The 23,216-nt window shown below is 40.3% G+C and overlaps 1 protein-coding gene across 1 annotated transcript in view; it reads right to left on the reverse strand.

Moving 5' to 3' along the window:
• The window catches only part of KCNT2 (potassium sodium-activated channel subfamily T member 2), a 295,119-nt gene that overhangs the window by 77,356 nt on the left and 194,547 nt on the right, over positions 1 to 23,216 (reverse strand). The window contains exons 14-17 of the mRNA XM_070746341.1: positions 22,165 to 22,273; positions 7,794 to 7,902; positions 2,259 to 2,408; positions 1,202 to 1,434 (exon numbers count right to left, since the gene is read on the reverse strand). Of these exons, the coding sequence (XP_070602442.1) occupies positions 1,202 to 1,434; positions 2,259 to 2,408; positions 7,794 to 7,902; positions 22,165 to 22,273 (601 nt within the window). The remainder of the gene's footprint in view (positions 1 to 1,201; positions 1,435 to 2,258; positions 2,409 to 7,793; positions 7,903 to 22,164; positions 22,274 to 23,216) is intronic.

Consider the following 23,216-nt stretch of genomic DNA (forward strand, 5'->3'; position numbering starts at 1 on the left):
ACTAGGCTGCTAGATAGGTCAACAATAGAATGAAGTCTTACACAAGACATCTGTAATTGAGCATAATCCCTTGATAACATTATCACTCTTACCCTTCAGTACTTCCCCCCCTTGAGACAATATGCTATTGTTAAATGATTTAGCTCAGGGAGAGTCTTAAGGAACAGAAGGCTGTTTATTATTGAGAGACTATAATTCCAGAAGAGAAAAAGTAAACTATATTTTGTTTATGTTATATTTCAAATTAATCATTGTTCAGAGAGATAATCCATGAGTAAGGAAAAGGACACAAATAAAGGTGTCGTTTGACAGGATTATTCACGGCTTTTGTTTCTCTACTCCACCCTTTGTGAAATAACCTACCACAATATAGAGAATGTGTTGACATCTCCTTCATTTTGCCAGTAACCGCAAAGCCTAAACAACAGTCCCCATAATTATGATTTCATTTACTTTGAGGAGTCTGGTCATCAGGAAGGCCTTTCTCAGAATTGGAGAGTGAAAAATAAATCACAATAAATCACTTTCATATTTGATTCAGTCGCATAGAAATTTGGATTGATGGAATGAAAAGTAAGCACCATTTACAATCTAATTGGCTTGTGAATGATAAATCTTTATGTAACAGTTATTTCAATGGAAAGTTCAGTATTCTGTTTCTACTGTTCATCGCAATTCCACTTCACTTGGTGTATTATTTGAAGAAGACTAAAAATTTGTATTTATGACTAATTTTATACCTTCATACTGTCAGCCTTCTCAGGTAGACCAGACAGGGAATACAACCAGATGGACTAAATCTGCTTTATTGTAAGATTATACTAACAGAATTTTGCAAGTCCGAAGGTACACATTTCTCACCATCTCTTTTACAGCCTGAAAAGTTAGGGAGCTTCCTTTTTGACTCTTTTTTCCTGCTTATTATGCAACTTTGGGCTAAGCCCTCTTATTTAACCATTCCCTAGGCAGCATCTCTTCTCCTACCCCTTCCCCACTCTCAATGTCTTTTTCATATACCAGGCAATACCAGGCGTTGCCAAACTTGGCAACTTTAAGACTTGAGGACTTCAGCTCCCAGTATTCTTCATGCTAGCTGGGGAATTTTGGGAGCTGATGTCCACAAATCTGAAAGTTGCAAAATTTGGTAAGTCCTGCCATATACCATTACCTTACTGAGTCAACATTACTAAGTGTGGCTTACCCATACTAGCAATAATGCTGTGCACTGGCAGCCGAGAAGGACCATGATAAAACAATCTTGTTGGGTGATTTTTCCGATGCTGCTCTTGTTTCTTAAAAGCAGAATTTTCTTCTTTTGTGATGTGAATATAAAAACATATGTCTGAAGAGCTCATAATATACTGGGGACCTGGGTTCAGCAAAATATTTTTGTTATCTTCCCTCCTTCTAACACCAATTAAACAAACACCAAACCTAATGACAAAAGTAAAAAAAATAAATGTTGTTAGGAAAAATTGAACAGCATACATTATAGGTGCTTACACCTATTCCGTTGCATCTCATATTACAATAAATCAAGAGAGACAATATAAAAATATTTTAGATCCATTTGGGCTGTTTAAGACTCTGTATACAATTCAGCTCAATTTTGCTTTTAGAAAATGTAGTGGCTTTGTAAAACATACCAAAGAAAGGTTCTCCTGACTTATGAAGGTGTCCCTTCACTAAAATTCCAGCTTCCAATCAAAGATACCTCACTGGTGAGCCATCTACCATGGCCTCTTATAATCATTCTTCATGCTTGGCCTTTATTTTGTTTGTTTGTTTTTGCATTTTAATGTTTAATTTGAGAAAAGAGGTCAGCTTACAGCCTCAGATTCCCAATCAATCAAGATTACTTCTACAGCCTACATCCAGACATTAGCCATTCAGTTATAGGCTCCCCTTCTTAAATTGAACCAATCAGTACGATGAAAATCCAGTGGAGCAACAGTTTATCAGGCTATAAAATTTAAAAAGAAAATGAAACTACTGGGGAAAGTGGGGAGGAAAGGGGGGAAATGTAGGGGAAAGGGGAAAAAGAAAAAAAAAGCATTCTGATTACCAACTCTTTAGCACAATAGAATATGGTAATAACATTGCAGCCTCAGTTTTCTAACTTTTACATATTAATATATACTAGTCACTTCATAACAACAAACCTATCTAATCAATGGAACTCAAATTCAAGGCTTCATTCAAAAGGGGAGTTTTTAAAAGGTTATTGATTGCATTTCACTATAAGAAAGTAAACCTACTTTTTGTGTGCATGGAAAGATGCATATGTGAAACTCTTTCCTTCATATTCAGCAAAAAACACACTCTCCTCCAAGTTAATGTGATATACTTCATTCCCTGAGCATCTCCCATACATTTTCTGCCACTGTTCTGGTGACTGTTGGCCCTCTCTGAAACACAAACATATACCATGAGTTAGCATCAGTCATGTGCATGTAAGTGGTAAATAGATACAGGGCCACCATCAGGAATTTTGGGGCCCCATACAGCCTAAGTGTCTGCCCCCCCCCCGCCATTTTAAAACTATTTTAAGTCGCCAAGCCACTCCATCCCCCGGGGATCATTTCCCGCTTCACGCCAAGCGAGGCGGTCCCATAGGCCAGTGTTTCCCAATCTTGGCAACTTGAAGATATCTGGACTTTAACTCCCAGAATTCCCCAGCCAGCAAATGCTGGCTGGGGAATTCTGGGAGTTGAAGTCCAGATATCTTCAAGTTGTCAAGGTTGGGAAGCACTGCCATAGGCTATTTCAGGAACTGGGTTAAGCCAATTGTGTGGACTCGTCCAGGAGAAAGAAAGAAGCGGGAGTGACAAGGGAAAGAAAGATCCTGGCATCGGTCAGGCGGAGCGAGGCTTATTTACGGCTCCTTGGCACTTCTCCCTTCTTGTTGACAAAACCATGTGCTTTCTAGCGAGGGGAGAGGGGAGGGGGATCCCACAACCGGCAGCCACCAGAGAGGAGCTGGAAAGGACGAGGGGAGAGAAAAAGCAGGGTACCAGCAGTCAGGCGGGTGTCTTGAGGGGGCACTCCCATCTGGAAGGAAGGGAAGAAAGGCGAGGGCGAGCTATGAAGGAAGGAAGGAAGGAAGGAAAGAAGGAAGGAAGGAATGGTAAAAGGGGCGATCAAGAGAGGAATGGGTGAATGAATGGACGGAGGGTGGGAAGGAAGGAAGGAAAGAGGGAAGGGACAGGAACAGAGGAAGGGTGCAAAGGAAGCAAGGAAAGGTGTGAAAGGGGAGAGTAAGAGAGGAAGAAGTGAAAGAAGGGAGTGAGGGAGGAAAGAAGGGAGGAAGGAGAAGGAAAGCAAGAAATGGAGGGAGGGAAGGAAAGGAAAGAAAGAAAGAAAGAAAGAAAGAAAGAAAGGAAAGGGGGAAGGGACAGGAACAGAGGAAGGAAGGAAGGAAACTTATGAAAGGGGAGAGTAAGAGAAGAAGGACTGAAGGAAGGGAGGGAGGGAAGAAGGTAGGAAGGAGAAAGAAAAGAAGAAATAGAGGAAGGGAAGGTAAAAGAGAGAAAGAAAAAGAGCAAGAAAGAGAAAAAAAGAAAGAGAATGAAAGAGAAATAAAAAGAGAGAGGGGGAATGAAAGAAATGGAAGGAGGGAAGGAAGGAGAGAAAGAAAGAGGAAGAAAGAAAGCAAGAGAAAGAAAAAAAGAATGAAAGAGCAAGAGAGAAAGAGAGAAAGAAAGAAAAAGAAACGAAAGAAAGAAAGAGGAAAGAAAGAGAAAGAAAGAGAAATAAAAAGAGAGGGGGAATGAAAGAAATGGAAAGAGGGAAGGAAGGAGAGAAAGCAAGAGATGTCGTTATTATTATTAAATGTAGATCCCAGGATTCCATGCTGCTGCCTTGGAATTCTGGGAGCTTCTCTATGGCACTGAGTTTCCAAAGATCTCCGATTTGAGGCTTGTGGGATGAATTGGGGAGCAAAATTTAGAGCAAGGGAAACTTCAGTGTAGCCTGCTTTCCTTCTGGGTTAACTTTGAGGCGATGTCATGATGAATTTCATGGGGAGTGGAGGGGATTCCTGGGAAAAAGGGCTTTGGAAGGTGAGTCTGCAGACCCCACCTTTCTCTCCGATGGGCAAAAAGGAGGCATCCCCCAAAGAGAGGTGAGGCCCCCTCCCCAATTGGCTACCTAGCCCGATTTCCCTTTGCTGCGTCTGGGGCCGTTTCAGGCGAGGAAGTGTTCCAGGTGGGGTGACCTTCATGTCCCCCCCCAGCGCCCACGGGTCAGACCCCCGCCCAGCCCCTACTTTCCGCTCCCTCTTGCCTGCTCAGGTTGCTGCACCGAGGCGCCCCCGCCCCAGCCCCCTCCTCAGTTAGCCTGCCTTCTCCGCAGTCTTCTGCGGCGGCTTTTCGGGCGGAGGGGGCCTGGTTCCGTGGCGGGTCCAAGCCCCCCCGGCCTCCCCCGCCCGGGGCATTTCCTCTCGGCGTCAAGGAGGCACAGCGGCGGGCAGAGAGAGGGAAGGGGGGCAGCGGCGTCCCTCCTGGCCTTGGCGGGCCGCACGACCCTCCCCACCTCCTGCAAATGCGGCGGGCGGCAGGGGGAGAGCGAAGAGCCGGCTCCGGCGGGTGCGGGGCTTGGCTGGCTGGCTGGCGGGGGGAGCGCCGCTGGTGGTGCGGAGGGAGACCCTCCTCCGGGAGGGAGGGGGCCAGGCAGCAGCTAGCCAGCCAGCCGGCGGGATGGCGCTTCCGAGTTCGCAGCCGGCCGAAAGGAACGCTAGAGCGGGCGCGCCTCCAGCCACAGCAGCTGGGCTCAGCAGGAGAAGCACCGCCCCCCCCCATTATTCAATTTCCCCGGGCCCGGTACGCCCCTCCCAGTAATACCCATCTATCGGCGGCCCTGAATAGATATAACATGAATTGAATCCCAAAGGCGATTTTCCAAAAGGCAACTTCTCATTCAAGAAGTGTCTTCATTTTTAAATTTTAGAACTGAAAAAGCTTCTTGGATGGGAAGTGAAAAGTTTTTAAGGAAAAGAAAAACAGAAAAAGTCCAGTTGCCTTTTGGAAAATCATCCTGGGACAACTATGGCCTATTGTATTGGGAGTTCTGTGTTAGCAAATACTTCAGAAGAAAAGGATTTAGGGGTAGTGATTTCTGACAGTCTCAAAATGGGTGAAAAGTGCAGTCAGGCGGTAGGGAAAGCAAGTAGGATGCTTGCCTGCATAGCTAGAGGTATAACAAGCAGGAAGAGGGAGATTATGATCCCGCTATATAGAGCACTGGTGAGACCACATTTGGAATACTGTGTTCAGTTCTGGAGACCTCACCTACAAAAAGATATTGACAAAATTGAACGGGTCCAAAGACGGGCTACAAGAATGGTGGAAGGTCTTAAGCATAAAACGTATCAGGAAAGACTTAATGAACTCAATCTGTATAGTCTGGAGGACAGAAGGAAAAGGGGGGACATGATCGAAACATTTAAATATGTTAAAGGGTTAAATAAGGTTCAGGAGGGAAGTGTTTTTAATAGGAAAGTGAACACAAGAACAAGGGGACACAATCTGAAGTTAGTTGGGGGAAAGATCAAAAGCAACGTGAGAAAATATTATTTCACTGAAAGAGTAGTAGATCCTTGGAACAAACTTCCAGCAGACGTGGTTGGTAAATCCACAGTAACTGAATTTAAACATGCCTGGGATAAACATATATCCATCCTAAGATAAAATACAGAAAATAGTATAAGGGCAGACTAGATGGACCATGAGGTCTTTTTCTGCCGTCAGACTTCTATGTTTCTATGTTTCTATCAGGGGTGCCAAACTTGCGGGCCGGATGCATCACGTGCTGGCCTACCCCCGGGTTTAGCAAAGGGGTGGGGGAGTTGCAATATGCCATGTGATGATAACGCATCATCGTGAGTTTGATACCCCTGACCTAGATGATTGAACATCTCCACAGACATGACCTGCATGGTTGAAAATCACCATAGTCCCTTGCCCAACTATATTCAATCTTTCAGCAAAGATAGCATCCTGCAGCAATACTTAAGCACTCAGATCTGGTCTGCTCATATCACAGAAAACACAGTTTTTTAAAAAATGGATTTTTTTCCCCACTCCCCAATTACAGGCCTTTTAAAAAAAGTCTCCATCTGCAGTTTACCCATTTACCCTTTGAAACGTTTTGCATTATTGAATAACCTGTTTGGAAAGTTCACAATGGGGAAAAGATCAGGAATTGTTTTGTTACATTCCAAATAAACATAGATAAAATGCAATTAAAATTAAGACAGAGTAATTAAATGACAATTGAAACAATATTTTTATGTTAGCATAAGCCTTACGTTAATGAATATGAGTTACTGATTTAATGAAAATTGCTAGATTTTCACCAGTTCAGAATTCTGCATATACTTGGCTGAGGATAGTGATTCTAATGGAGTTACTGTACCATTCTTCCCTGTGCCACTTTCAGCTGGCAGGCAAGGCTGTTTTTCAGCTTGCTAATAACATGCACACTGTTAGCATCTTGATATTTGCCTGGCTCAGATATTTGCCTGGCTCAGTATTGTAGTGGCTCAGTATTGTAGCACCTATACTGAACAGCCATACAAAAACAGGCTTGTGGTTTTTTTTTATTTCTAGCATTTTCCTAGCTTCTATTTCCAACTTTTGTATGTTCATTAAGTGCTCTGCTATATAACTTTACCCTGAAATTCACACCTTTTGCTTGACAGACTCTTTTGTTTTATCAGCTACATCTTTTGTATTCTTATAATGGAAAGCTACAGCTGTTCCCTGCTATCTAGCTTTTAAGATTTCATCAGGAATGGAGGGAGGAGGGAAGGTTTCAAAGGTTAAGAAACAAAACTATAAATAATAGGATTTTACAAAGACATACAGATTAGAGGTTTAGGGCATTTCATGAACAGCAGTCAACTTTTTCAGATTATAATACAAACAACCTACATTGACTGCTTTGATTGATTTTTTTTAAGAAAACGGGTGTGATATTAGAGATTTGTAAAAAATAACATCATTTTGCAAGTACAGTTAATAGATTTGGGGGAGGGCATTTATATAATATGACAAAATTCTCTTCAGTATTCACTTTCTTAGAGTAAATCTCTCTTCTTGGCCTTAACTATAGTTAGGATACATGTGATATCACAAGTTCATTTTAGTATCTTCAAGGAGAGATTAGCTCTATTATTTATATACCATCCTTTTTAATATTTTTTAAAATAAATACAAAGTGGTTTTTGTTATTATTTTTTTTGCCACAGCCAATATACAATTTTGATACTATCTATTTAACTGGGTGCATAGATAGATGAATTTACTTAAAGCTAAATTAAATACCATTTCAATGAATGCAATGCAGGTTTTTTTCTCCATTGCTAGCCAGCTTAGGAATCTTTTATTCCATAATAACCATGTGAAATGGAATAAAAATTTCAAAAACTACATTGGGTTCCAATAGAAGAAATTTATGCTATCTATCTCTCAGAAGAAAGCATACAAGGCGAAGTTTTGAATCTTAGAGTCTGAGAAACAGCACGCAGGAGAAAGTAAGCTCTAGATTCTGAAAATAATTAATTTAGTCTTTCCTAAAAAGTGCTCTACTTTATTTCCTGTAACTACCAGTAATCACCTGTTTATTATGATTAAAAGCACAAACCACTGAGAATCAGTGGATAAGTGCCACTTTTAAGCCATGGATAGGATCAACGACAATCTTTCCTGTACATTGCAATACACAAGCAATACTCAACGTAACATTCACTTTCACATGTTCACTCCATCCAATGAGATAAATGTTATACTTACTGCCCTCTTGAAGTATGAACTAATAAAGTGATAAGTGTTGATGTAGCTGGACAAATACAGTTCAAAGCCAACATTGCGTATTTAAATTCCTCTTCACATACAACATGATCTGCAGAGAAGGAAGGGGAGAATGAGAATGAAAAAAACTTTTATTCGTTTATTTGAATTGCCAGCTTGCATCCTGGAGACTAAAAATTGTTTGTGAGTTCATTTGTTGTTTTACAAATTCTAAGGAAAAATAACAGAAAGAAAACAAAGGTCCCATAATATGATATTGTACCTCCCTTATTTTTGTGTACAAGATGTCAATTAGAGTAAAAAGTCTTCCTAGCAATGATGTCCCACTTCTAGAATGTATTCCCAGAAAAATACAATAGTCTGATATGGTTTAAAAGCTAAGCAAAAACTATTTTAAAAACAACAACACCCAAGAAATTAAACAAAACAACCAAGTTAACATATGACCTTCTTTGTATTTTACACACACCAGAAACATTTCTACAGGAACAGATGCAAACCAACACAAAAAAGGACATATTGTTAAGCTTAAATGAAGATGTGAATGTATAAAACTTCAACATACTCTTCTATGTGAAGTTTTCAGATTTGTTTGAAAAAACAGCATATGGGGAGACTTGGTGGCACAGTTAGAATGGAGTATTGCAGCAAATGGTGCTCATAGTTTGGAATTCAATCCTGATAGTGCTCGACTCAACCTTCCATCCTTCTGAAGTCAGTAAAATGATGACCCACACTATTGGGGGCAATATGCTTACATTATAAACTGCCCAGAGAGTGCTGTAAAGGGTTGGTATATAATCTAAGTACTATTGCTATGTTGAATGAGATGTGCAGTTACAAAGTCAATGCATTCTATTTGATCCAGCCCTGAGGTCGGTTTCAGCAGATTCTAACCAATTCTGGAAAACCGGTAGTGAAAATTTTGAATAGTTCAGAGAACCACTAAATACCACCTCTGACTGGCTCAGACATCATCTATACTTTGCCTCCCAAGTCCCAGGTGATCAGGAGGAAATGGAGATTTTGCAGTAACCTTCCCCTGGAATAGAGTGGGAATGGAGATTTTATAGTATCTTTCCCCTGCCATGCGACCAAGCCACATCCTGCCCACCAAGCCATGTCCACAGAACAGAACAAATTTGATAGTTGTTGTTGTTGTTGTTGTTGTTGTTGTTGTTGTTGTTATTATTATTATTATTATTATTATTATTATTATTATTATTGTGTCAGTACAACACAGCAAACGAGATCACTATGCTGCATTTCGTATTTCATCACCAGTCGGGCGTTTCCCAAGCACCTAGGACTGCATGATGTAGCGGCGAATTATGTTTGCTGATCCCAGTAAAGCGGCATTTTGCAATTGACAAATGGAGAGTTTGTCAATTCCGATGGTTTTCAAATGTCCGCTGAGATCCTTTGGCACTGCGCCCAGCGTGCCAAGTACCACTGGGACCACTTTCACTGGCTTATGCCAGAGTCGTTGCAGCTCGATTTTTAGATCTTCGTATTTCACTAATTTTTCTAGCTGCTTCTCCTCAATTCTGCTGTCTCCTGGGATTGCGATGTCGATGATCCATACTTTCTTTTTCTCCACAATCAGGATGTCTGGTGTGTTATGCTTCAGCATTCAGTCAGTCTAAAGTCGGAAGTCCCACAGTAGTTTTGCTTGCTCATTTTTGACCACTTTTTCGGGCTGATGATGATGATGGTTATTATTATTATTATTATTATTATTATTATTATTATTTATTAGATTTGGTAGCCAACAACATTATAAGATGTGTTGACAGGCCTTGACAGAAGTGTTGAAGGTGGAATATAAGGAAAAAAGGATGACTCACTATAATGCACAGGTATAAGTGACAAATAAAGAGACACACAAAACTCCAGTAGTTTTTTTTTAAATATCATACTGAGCATACTGAGATGCTGCTCAGAAACTGGAAAATCATTCAGATGTCTTATAGGTTCTCTGTTCATTATGACCATCAATCAGATACTGCTCAGAATTTAATGGAAAGTTTGGGGACTGGGGAAGTATCAACATAAAACACCCAGAGTCACCTCCATTTGGTTTGCAGCTCTTTATAACATCAACAAGGGACTTACCCCAATATGACGTGTGAGCTAGTGAATGTGAAATAAACTAGGAGCGCATAAAGGGAAGATAAATGTCCCTTTAAATGGGTTGAAAGAAAAACGGAGAAAGAGGAATCTCCTCCTCTCTCTCTAACTATCTACCTAATTTAATTGCTTTAAAACTAAGAATAAATCTCTAAATAATGCATACAGGAATCGAAATAGAATAGAGGAAAAGATGTGGGATGTCAGGTAGGCAAGCAGATACATACACACCAATTATTCCAATAGAAGAAGCAGTGACAGTAGTAAATTCCATCTATTCACTGGTTATTTGCTATGAACCTAAACTTATTTTTATCCATTGTGGTCAAAACCAGAATAATTATTTTCTCAATACTATTTCATTGGATAAGGCAATATTTAACAATAAAAGGTAAACTTGAGCATAAAAACAACAAAAAGTAAGGTAACATTTCATTGTCTATAAGTTTCTGAAGCTCCCTTAAAACATGGTTATTCCATCAAGCCAGGGGATGGGTGAACTAGTGAGATGCCACCATTATTACTAATATCCCTCCATCTATTATTCCCGATTAACTGTTTTTATAGTTTTTTTACAAATTGTTTTAATATTTCTGAATGTTATATATTTTAAATAGTTATTATTTAGTTTTGTTGTATGCCATCTAGGGTCACTTCCTCATGAAATGGTACAACTCTTAGGAGGGAGGGAGGGAGGGTGGGAGAGGGAGGGTGGGAGAGGGGGAGGGCGAACACCGCTCACTCCACACACTATCCTCAGTGCAGGATGGAGAATTGACTATATTTTGTTTCATTCTGAAGGACACTTTCGCAACTATTTAAAAACGTCTATTTCTAGAGTGGTAAAACTGAAACTAGTCTCTGCATTTTCATTGCTTGGTCAATTTTTGACAAAAAATAATTGCTTAGTTCATATTGAAGCATTTGAGTAAGCGTATCAATATGATAATAAAATGCAGGATTGTATTAGAATTGACAAGGGTGAAAGAGTTTATTGCAGATATCCAGTTGCTTTTAATGGAAATTTCATGAGTTTTGAACAAAAGGGATTTATGCTGGCAAAATGTAACGAGGAAAATAATATGAACATCAGAGATAAATCATTTATTTAGTGCAATTCATGAACCACAAAGATTGATTTATTCTAGAGTAGATAACCTCCTTTTATTTTCACCTCAGTATTTTCCTACAAACCTCCTGACTGAATTAAGCATTTAGATACTTGAATGGGATTGAAATATAGTTTTATGAGATAAATCTGAAAGAACAACTGTATGCTTTTGCTAATGTGGAAGATAAGTCTGTTCCACCTAAAAGCACTGCTATAGTGAGAATGCGAAATAGTTTACAAGAATAATGCTCACTGCAATTAGATTTATGGGAACACCTTTATTTACAGGAAATTGCCTGTGGATCCTTTCTTTTGATGTCTTCTAGAAATATTATGTACTAGCTAGCCAGCAATCCAGAAGGCCAAAGATGGAAACAGTTAGAATATAAGTCACAAGGCACAACTCTTTCACAACAGGGAATAGGTCCTCATTTTACTAAGTCAGTAAGTCACTTTACTAAGAATAGACAGCGTCCAGAATCCAGCAAGACCTATTGAATAATTCCATACTCCAGCTAGCAAGGCATTACAGTTTTATACCCCGGCGTCATGGATGACATCTTTCTGCATTAGGTTTTAGTGTCAGGGGAAAAAAATGTTATAGGGCATCTGATAAAATGGTAGAAATATGCATGCATTTCCTTATCTGAGAAGATTGAAAGCAGACCCAATCTTATGAATGAAATTGTACTTCTTTTATCAGATGCCACAGGAAGAAGCTCTGAATTTGATCGCAGCAGAAAAAAAAATGTTTGGGACACTTAACAAACATGCTGAATAGATAAAATGGGTGGTGAATGTCATTTGGATTCCCAAGAGGTTAGGACAACGTTCCAAAGAAGAAAGAGACATAACCAAGAGAGCTTTGAATGTTTGATTGGCAGAAAGAAAGTCAAGATAACTCCTCCAAATATGTTTTCAGAGTATATCTTTAATGAAGCAAGCGGTTTGCTTTAGATTGGTAAGATTTCTGCCTATAGGAGAGAAACAATAAAGAAAACTTCTGAGAAGTACATCTGTCTCTCTTTCTTGGTTTTTGGAGTCTGACACAACATTGAATTATTGACCTCCTTACCACTGGAGACCGATTTGTTTGCACGAAAGTATCTTTCACAAAAATAAGAGGGCAAAAATCTCAATATTGTAACTGTTTACACAAATTTTTAAACTTTCACAAATATTATTCTTATACAGCAATAAAGGAAAGCATTACCTGAATTACATTTCTGCATAGTTGATTAACAGGTAAATACAGTGATACCTTGTCTTACGAACTTAATTGGTTCCAGGACAAGGTTCGTAAGGTGAAAAGTTCGTAAGACGAAACAATGTTTCCCATAGGAATCAATGTAAAAGCGAATAATGCATGCAAATCCTTCAGGAAAATCCCAAACTTTAGAAGGGAGGCGAACAGAGGGCAGGGAGGAGCAGCGAAAGGGGGCGGGTGGAAGAAGCAAGGCTAGGCTAAAGGGTGAGTGGGAAGGAAGAAAGGCAAGGGGGCGCCCCTCCCTTTTCTTTCTTCAACAGACACCCTTTCAGTGCCTCTGCAAGAACTCCATTCTCCTAGCTTTGTTAATGCAAACTACTCCATCTCCAAGCCGCCCTTTCCTTTTCTTTCTTCAAAAGACACCCTTTCAGTGCCTCTGCAAGCACTCCGTCCTCCTAGCTTTGTTAATGCAAATTCTTTCCATCTCCAAGCCACCCGTCCCTTTTCTTTTTTCAAAAAAAGGAAAAAAAAGAAACCCCTTCATCCCAGCAGCAGCGGCTTGTGTTCGTAAGGTGAAAATAGTTCAGAAGAAGAGGCAAAAAAGTCTTAAACACCGAGTTCGTATCTTGAAAAGTTTGTTAGAAGAGGCGTTCATAAGACGAGGTACCACTGTACTTTAAATTATTTTTATATTTGAAATAGGTGATGACAGTTGACCAAATGTGGTCATATGAAATGAAATTCATCACTAAGAAGACTGAGTAATAATTGTAAGAGGGGATGGCAGTTCTGAAAATCTTAAACTTAAAGGGCACGTTTGCATAAAGTTGCCGGATCAAGCTAAGAATTTGTAAAGTAAAAAGGGTGATGATTTCTAGAACTTTCTTCAGAAACTGTACCAAATGTGAACAATAATGGATGAGGGGAAGCAGAGGCAAGAGGGCAAACAGATTTGGCTTTTCCTTGAGCTGAAAATAATGAACCATTAATCTTAAAACAATACAATATATATTTTGGACAATATTTATTTGGATCTAGCATATTTCAGATGTAAATTTTACTTTTTTATTTAAGGAAAAAAGGTCAATACTTTTATTTTCTGTTAAGGTTTTGTTGTTAATCTGTACAGGAAATAAAAAGATACAAGCTATATCTTATATTATTCTAGTGGATTATGGACACTTCTCAAATTGCTTTTATGTCCCAATTGGCTATGAGAAGCTGGGCTAATCACCCACCTTCAAAGCTAAATCCTCATTACAAAAGATCCCTTAAGTGCAGCTCATGCTAGCTCAGCATTCTTTGCTGTCTATGGGCTCTCAATATAGGATATTGCTTTAGTTAGAGAAAAACTAAGGAGAATATTTGTAGCTTTTACTTGATTCAAGATTAACATCAGACCAAAAATCAAGAAAACAATACCCGGATTAAGGAACTGGCAAAGACGCTAACAATAAGCAGCTGAACCAAAGAAACACTAAGATCACCCCCATCAACATTGACAGGGCAAGCCACTCGAATATAAACTTGCAGCAAAGCCCATTATTAGCACTGATGATGTTACCTAATTTGGGTAAGGAAATGTTTGCAAGCAAGCAACCAAGCTCAGAGAGCACCAGGGACCCTTAGAGGGGAAAAAAAACAAGTCTGCTCAACTAAGATGATGGTTATGTAATGAGTTAATTATTCAAGCTATCTTCCCCCTCTAGTTATCAGTTCTAACTCCCCACTTTCAAGTGTCCCAAAGTTAGGTAAAACATTGGGTGACCAATAATCTGGCCATTATACCAGGGGCTTGATCATATGGTAGGTGGTACAACATAGTAGTAAAAGTAGCAGCAGCTAGTAATATTGCCTGATCTTCTATCTGTTAGCAGGTCTTCCAGTAGTCTTGTTGACTAGAAAAAATTAAAATGAATGTTGTCTTAACTAATGTTCCTTCTATGTGCGCTGTGGGAGTGGCCAAACATGGGTTAACTTCTTGTCTGTTAGCCAGGGACTGAGTAAGAAATATCTGGCCATGTCTCCTCCTTGGCCCACACTTGGCCAGTTGTTCTTTTAAGGATATAGACTTGCAGGGAGCCAAATGGAAATCCAATGTCCATACCCTGGACCAAAAATGGCCACAGGGTGGGTTGAATACTCCCGCAGCACACATAGAATAAATGTTCATATAAGACAATGCTCATTTTCCTATGCACTACTTGGAGTGTCTAAGCATAGAATGTCCAAACATAGAATGTACCCAAGCATAAGTCTCAAGGGTGGGAAGAGATCTGGTTCAGGGGTCCTGATATGAAATGAACCCTCTGCAGAACTCTCCTACCAAATAAAGCTTCTGCCAAAGCAAAGGAATCCAATTTATAGTGCCTAATAAACTGAGATGGGGTTGTAAAACTGAGTGTCATTAGCGCACTGATGGAAACTCTCCCCGTGCCGACAGATGATCTCACCCAGCGGTTTCATGTAGATGTTAAACAGTAGTGGGGAAAGGATCGATTCCTGAGGCACCTCACAAAAGAGGAGCCTAGGCGCCGATCTCTGTACCCACCAACACTGACTGTGACCTACCGGAGAGGTAGGAGGAGAACCACTGCAGAACAGTGCCTCCCAATCCCAACTCCTTCAATCGGTGCAGAAAGATACCATGGTCGATAGTATCGAAAGCCGTTGAGAGGTCAAGAAGCAACATGATAGAGGAGTGTCCTCTATCCCAGGAATGCCAGAGATCATCCATCAGTGCTGTAACCGGGCCTGAAACCAGACTGATAAGGGTCTAGATAATCAACTTCATCCAAGGACCGCAAGAGATGGAGTGCCACCACCTTCTCAACAACCTTCCCTAAAAAGGGAAGGTTGAAGACAGGAGAGTAGTTCTTCAGAAGAGACAGATCCTGTGAAGGCTTCTTGAGGAGAGGACACACCTCCTTTAAAGAGAGTGGGAAGGACCCCCCCTCAAAGAATCATTGACCACTGCCTGGATCCAGTCTCATGTTACCTTGCTGCTGGCCGAAACCAGTCAGGAAGGACATAGGTCCAATAAACAGGTGGAAGAGCTCAAAGCTCCTATGGCCTTGTCCACTTTGTACTGAAGAATACAAAAATGTTGTATTGATGGTGACATTTCAGGATGTCCTTTTCAAGTGCCATACGGTGAGTTGTAACCATTGGGGATCCAGATAGAGCCCTGAGTCCTGGCTGAGTGATATCCTGTGGTCGGGTATCCTCCATGGACTGGGTACTAACAGGCTGACCAGATCCACATACCAAGGGCAACAGAGCCAATGAAGGGCAACGAGGAGAGTCTCTCTGCCAGTAGCTACACTATTACCCTCAGAATGATCATGAGAAAAGGGAAGGCATATAATAAACCTGTGGATACAGGCTGTGTAGAATGTTGACCCCTTCTGCCCCTGGCACTGTGAATATGGAGAAGAACCTGGGAAGGTTCTGGATGGATGGGCAAACAGGTTCACCACCAGTTGACCGAATCTTGGGGACTGATCCTCAAAGAGAATCGGGTTCAGGCACCACTGTAAGTGATCTGTCATGGTCCTGTTCAGCCCATCTACCTGAAGATTCATTGTTCAGGAGATGTGTTCTACCTTGATGGATTGGATGTGGCATTCTGTCCAAAGGGCCAGCTGTCATGTGTCCAGCATGAGACTGGTGGACTGAGTCATCCTCCTGGAAATTGATATGAGCCGGGATGGACACATTGTCAGTTAGCATTAAGATGTGCTGGTCTGACATAAGCTGCTTGAAATGACACAGAGAGAGATGAATTGCTCTCAGCTCCAACCAATTGATCTTGCTTATCAAGTCTGATTCGCTCCGATGTTCTTGAGGACTAGGGACTTGGCGTGAGCCTCTTTTAAACTCTATGGAGGTCAGATAATTGTCTGGCTGGATGCAACTTAGGAATGATTTTAGAGAATGCATCTTGAAGTTTTTTCAGGCCAAATAAAGGTTGAGCTCTAACACCCCCCCCCCCCCCCACAACTTTGGGTAACCAGGGTGAGGATGGCATAAAATCCCCCACCTTCCTGCTCTGGATGTACCATCTCTATGGTGGCTGAATCCAAAAGATGTTGGATTTTGATTTCCATGAGACATCTTTTGGGCTGACTGGTGGGTATTGGGCACTGAATAAAGCACTTTGGTGGAATGGCGGTGAACTCTAGAGTGAGACCTAGACTTACTGTCTGCAGCACCCAGATAGTAGTAACCTTCCATTGTTGGATGAATCGATTTAACCGACCATTGAGGGTCCATCTGATTGGGAGTCACTTCGACCTGCAAAAGGGCTGGTTACCGGACCCACGGAATGGCCTCTTGTTCTGGAAATACTGTCTGCCTCTTTCTCTACTCACTGTCCATGGGGCGATACAATCATTGGTAGGAAGAGTATTGATATTGGAACCCAGTAGGCCCTGGGTCCTAGCAAAATGTCTGTCCCCTGAAATAAGGTGTCATATGTCGATCTGCTTTTCGGTATGTGGTGAGGAAGTTTTGCGTAAGAGAGGTTCCTTACAATCAGGAATCCTCCAGGCTCCTGGGAATGCAGAAAGTTTGGAAGAGGGATACTGATCCCTTACAATGAAGATCCTACCTCTAGTGGATAGGGAGCAGGGAGTTCATGCGGTCTTAATTTGAACAACAAATGGTGACTGAGATCTGCTCAGTGCCTATTCACTATAAACTTTTTAACATATGGTCAGGGCTTCCTCCTGGGAAATATACACCTCCAGTATCAAGATTCTTGCTGCCTCATTCTTTGCAGCCATGTGAGTGAGCTGAGTGTCCTCGATCGCTCCATCCATGTCTGCCTGAGCTCTGCCAGATCCCCAGACAAAAGCTGACACTTTATATATAAAATGGAAGCTGGGAAGCCCACACCCAGCTTTCCTTATGTGGCAGGACCTTCGGCAATGAAGGAAAGAGACCTGTGAGTCCTGCCAGGAATCCGGACAGGCACTCCTGCTGCTTATTCAACTAACGCTGAAACCACCTGGGCAGGAGAGTCGATCCACAGCTGATGGCTTTATACAACCCCCCCCCCCCCCGAGTCTCACTGGTTCTCCACACAAGCACACCATCATTTTTCAAATCAGTAAATGCAGCTTCGAAAGCCCTTGCAAAGGGAAAACCGACTCTCAGCTGATGGGGGGGGGGGGGTGTTCCTTAAAGGTTTGAAGCTTCACCTGAGCTCCGGACAATTGCCCCTGCAAATAATAGACATTTCTCTTGCTCAAAGTCAATAACAAGGCATCGTCGAGAACATGTGAGCGGGAAAATCTGGCTCATTGGTGGCCGGTTAACTGGGCAGTAATGGGACTCGCTGGGACACCAAACAAGCACCCCAGAAACTGAATAGGTTGTTCCAGTGAACTGATGAGATGGAAGTGATTTGTAACCAAAGTTACACACTTTCCCCATGGAAGCAACACAAACCTTAGGGTAGCAAGGAGGCTTCCCTGTACACACCCAGTCCCATATCAATAATTTTAGGAAAAAAACTGTGAATAAGTGAGAATCCAAGTTAATTTCCTGTCTGTTGTCAAAGAACTGAGTAGAGAAAAATTTTTGTGTCCCTGAAGGCTTGACTTGAGTAAAACAAGTGGCTCAGGGGACAAACAACTGGGGACAAGGAGGGCGTGTGGCTGGATATTTCTTACTCAGTCCCTGGCTAATAGACAAGTTAATCCATGCTTGGACAAGAAGCGCACAGGAGAAATATATGTCTCTATATGTTTTGTATGTTTACCTTTGTAAGTTGTTATGACACCGTTTTTGAAGTTTAGACATATCTAAGATACAAGCATAAGGAAACTAATGTCCAATAATTTTATTGATGTATATTCCTTAATTTATATTTCATTTTGAAATCTTTTAATTAAAAACTGTGGGTGTTTGATAGGTTTTGAGCACAGGTTATTATGAAGCTGGAACCCCATGTTCTTGGAGAAAAGCCAAATTTCCCTCTTCATTTGCTCATAAAAATGACTTGCAGGACTACAATCTGATATATGCAGAGGAGTTTCAACTCAACAACTTAGAGATAACTATTGTAGAAAATGCATTTTAACTACCGTATTTTTCGGAGTATAAGATGCACCGGAGTATAGGATGCACCTTAATTTTAGGGGACCAAAGCAAACAAAAACCAATTCTGGGCATTTAATTGGAGTGGGTGGGTTGAGAAATGATTCATGGGGGCAGAAAAGGGACTTGGCACCGAAAGCTCCACTCCCCAGATGCCTCCCCGCAATCTTCCTTGCTCCTCAATTCCAAAGCTTCCCTCCTTGATTCCAAAAATCACCAACCTCTCCGCCTGTTGTTGCATCAGGGTCAAACAGTACAAAACTATCAAAATTCAAGCTGAGAAAACTTCACATGCCAGAAATTCAACCCTGGAACTAGAGAATATTAAAACCTGCACAGACCTCACACCTCATACGGAGAAAATATCCTTATTGAATATTATTATTGAATATTGATTTGAATATTCTTGACTTTGAACATTTTGAGACTGCTTTTTTATGCCACGACAATTCAACTGGGCATGCAACCGGTGCTGCCTGTTGCCCGAAATGCAATGATTTTTTTTGGTCTCCGCAAGTTCCATTTTTGGAATCGGGGAAGGGATCGTGGCACTTCCTCCCCAATTCCAAAAACAGAACATGCAGAGATCAAAAAAGAGTATAGCGTTTTGGGCGACAGGCAGCGCCGGTTGCATGCTCTGTTTGTGGAATGGGGAATGGATCGTGGCACTTCCTTCCTGATTCTAAAAACGGAGCACACAAAGATATAAAAAAAGGACATTGCATTTTGGGTGACTGGCAGAGCCAGCTGCACACCCTGTTTGTGGAATCGAGGAGGAAATCACCCACCGCCTTAAACAGGATGCTCTTTTTTTGCCTTCTCATGTCCCGTTTTTGAAATGGGGAGGAAAGTGTTTTTGGACTGCAGTGCTGGCTGGAGCCACCCACCAACCACCCTTCTCTGTTCCAAAAACAGGGCATAAAGAGGCAAAAAAAAGAGCATTGCACTTCAGGCAGTGGGTGATTCCTGCCGGCACTGCAGCCCGAAAACACTTTCCCCCTTGATTCCACAAATGAGGCATGCAGCCAGCGCTGCCTGTCACCCAAAATGAAATGCTCTTTTTTGATCTCTGCACAATCCATTTTGGGAAGCAGGGAGGAAATGCCACGATCCCTTCCCTGATTCCAAAAATGGAGTGTGCAGAGACCAAAACAGAGCATTGCATTTTGGGCAGCAGCATTGGCCAAAACTTTTTGCCCCCTGAAATACAATGAAAAAGCTTTCCTCCCCAAGGCCAAGTGGTAAGTCACCTTACCTTATATATCTCAAGGGTGGGGGCTGGCAGGTGGGTGGGGCTACATTTGCCCCGAGTCTACGGAGAGGGGCATACAAATCTAATAAATAAAATATAAGATGCACTCAGTTTTTGACCCCCTTTTCGGAGTAAAAAGGTGCATCTTATACTCTGAAAAATACGGTATATAATGTTACACACAAAGCTGCTTCACTTTTGTTTATCTTGAATAAATAACAGGGCATTAATATTTATTATTCAATATACAAAAGACTTCACAGGTTGGATCAGGTGCAGAAAATAAAAATTAAATGTCAACCCTACAAGGACAACAAACAAAGCCCTTATGGATTTCTAATGGAAAAAAGAAAACTACATGGAATATGATAGAATAATAGTTTTTAAACTGTGCTTGCAGAAATCAGAATTATTTTGTAAGTGTATTGATGATTCATCATTTGTTTCCTAAATATTCTAGTAACCATGAAAGTATGATAAATTTGTTAATTATCAATAGAGGTCTTCGGGAGACTTACATTATATCATAACGTTTGTCTGGACTCTATCATGGTATTATAGTTAGGTGTATAGTTTGTACTAAATGAATAAAATACGTTTCTATATAAGTGGAAAACCATTTGTTTATAGCCTAGCTTTTTCCCCATTACAAAACATGCATTTTCTTGCTTTGCTCAAATGGTTATTTAATTATGTGAGCACCTATCTGCATTCTATCTGGCATGGTCTACATGCAAATTTACATGCATTTCTTGTTGGTAGAACTTGGCTTTATTTCAGGCACAATCCTCCTGTTCACTCAAGACTTTCAAAGAAACAATGTATGATTCACACTGTTCAGGCAGTTGCAATTTCATTCTCCAAGAGCAGGTGGTTGTCAAAGGTTGTGCATCCAGTGAGATCACCCAACACTCCAGAGTCAGATATCATCCATACATTGATGATAATCAGTTATATTCTTCGACCTCTAGTTGACCCAATGTTCTTGTTAAGACTCTTTCTCAGGATAATGAGCACTGCCCTACTGTGCTGACTACATTGTCAATAATTTTCTGGGTGCAATTCAAGGGGCTGGTTGCCATATATAAAACCTTTCATGGCACAGGGCTGAATTATTTTCAGAATTTCCTGTCTTGAATTATTTCTGCTTGTCCCACAAGTTCAGACAAAGTTGGCATTGTTTTACACTCCTTGATTAAATAATGTCATTTGATGGGGACCAGGAAATGTGTTTTTTGCTTTTATCTGCTCTGTGCCACCTATAAAGAACCAGATTTTGTCTGACCATGATGACTTTTATGCTGTTTCCTCCTGTTTCCAAATATTGAGGTAGAAAGTTAAATGAGCCTGTTTGAAGGCTTGTTGCCTAACCCAATGGGACAACTTGAATGAATAGGAGAAAAAACAAACACAAGTCAAGTATTTGCATCATTCCAACTAAAGTTAGATTGGCCCAAACCCTTCTTAGAAGGCCATTCAATGTTGGTTTGCCATCAAGTTCCATCAAATCTTGGAGCCTGTTTAAATAGGTGCATTGTTTATTATGTTCAACATTCTCTCTCCCATACTTTTGGTTGTTATTATTGTTATGGTTTTACCCATTTTAATTATGGTTTTGGTTTTTAATTATTCTGAATGTTTGGGGTTTTTCATTGCACGAGCTACCATTGCATGTACTGTCCAGAGTCATGTGTGAGATCGGTGGCTATATAAATTTTATCAATCAGTCTCAATCATCATTTTCATAACTGTGTGGTAATTCTCAGAGACATATGTAGGGCTAATAAGAGGTGAAAATCCAATGCAAAAAAAAGTTATATAACGAAGACAAATGACATTTAAGGATGCAACTTAATGCTTCAAAATTCTGCTTCTCTCTTGTCTAATCTGCACTTTTCAAACAAATGTGATAATGGTTATTGTTTTAAAACCTAAAATTGCAAAGCCCACAGTTGAGCTGATATTTGGCAAGTTGATCTTTTTGTGATGAATCCAAGCTTCCAGCAGCACAGAAAAGGGAAGATCCTTCTTTGGAGCTGTCCCTGGATTTTTTGAGTTAGAAATGATTAAACCATCTTCTACCTGGCCTAACTTTGCACTGGTATTTGGCTAGGTTAGGATTCTGCTGATGGCCTTCTTTATTTATGATAGGTGTCCTCTTTTTGCAGTATCTTCAAATGAACCAGGATTTCAGCCAGTTGAAATTACTAATTCTAATAATCAGTTTCAGGCCATTTGTAGGTCCTTAAGGGAGAAAAGTAAAAGTACAAAAACAAAATAAAGCTAAAACTTCTGGGTGCATTCTAATTAAAACAAAACAAAATGCAGTATGAGATTTCGTGATTTTGTTTGTTTGTTTGACTGAGTTTGAGTAGAGTGATTTCAGGATGCTGGGGAATAAATTAAGTACTGTGGACCACTATTGGCCTGAATGTTGCCCACACCATTCTTTTTGTCAGAAAACATTAAATGGCATTGATCAGATCAGAACAGAAAAGAATTATCCAATTCTACATATCAACAGAAATCAATAAGTTATCAGACTTACCTGCAAATTTAATATGAAACTTATTTTCAGGCTTTAGTATCTGAACGTACAATGGACAATTTGGAGCAAAATCTTTAACTGCCCAAGCTCTTAAAATAGTTTGATGGTCCTAGAATAAAATACAAAACAGCACATCAGAATGTTTAAGACAAGATATAAAGCTGACTGTATTAAATATAAATGTTCATGTATAGTTGACAATGTAGTATTAAAAAGAAGCAAAAAAGCTTCCTTTATTTCACATATGCTTTTGCAAGAAATAAGTCTTTTGGTTTCCAGTTTCTATATTTTTTTTCAAACTTAAGAATAGCCCATAGTTTCCTGCCAATTATCACCGAATTCATAAGTAAATACTACTGTTAAAAATAACATAAAATGATTCAGACCAGATTTTCCCTTAAATGACTTTAATATGACTTACAGTCTGAGCTTCTGGAACTCAAGTAGATCATGAATGTTTCCAAAGCAATTTCAGAAAAGAATATCTTACCCATGCAATTTCTTCTTCTTTTTATCTCAATTTAACTTATATAATGCATTTTTTAACATTATCATCTCTACATGGGCACTTTTAAATAGTACACAATCTGAACTGGCAGCCACTAGCCTATATATCTTATTGCATGAGACTACACTTTATCAAAATATCTATGGAGATTCTCAGTCATCCAGGTCATGGTTTATTTATTTATTAATTAATTTATTGGACTTGTATGCCACCCCTCTCCGAGGACTTGGGGCGGCCCATAGCATATATAAAAAAACATAGTGGTACATCTATGGTGTGTAGTGGTTGTCCCAAAGGTGTTTTTTTTCAGGAAGCAACTGGGCTTTCTGGTTTTTCTTTGAAGACATTTGCTTCCCATCCAAAAAGCTTCTTCAATTCTGATGAGAACAAAATATCTTCAAAGAAAAAGCAGAAAGTCCAGTTGCCTCTAGAAAAAAGCACCTTTGATACTATCTCAAAACATGTTTTATTATATCTTTGAAGAGAAATTGGATTGCATTAATTTCATAAAAATAGGAATCCCAATACAGTGATAAACCATATA

The sequence above is a fragment of the Erythrolamprus reginae genome, chromosome 3 (genome assembly GCF_031021105.1).
Source record: "Erythrolamprus reginae isolate rEryReg1 chromosome 3, rEryReg1.hap1, whole genome shotgun sequence".
In the NCBI taxonomy this organism is placed as follows: Eukaryota; Metazoa; Chordata; class Lepidosauria; order Squamata; family Dipsadidae; genus Erythrolamprus; species Erythrolamprus reginae.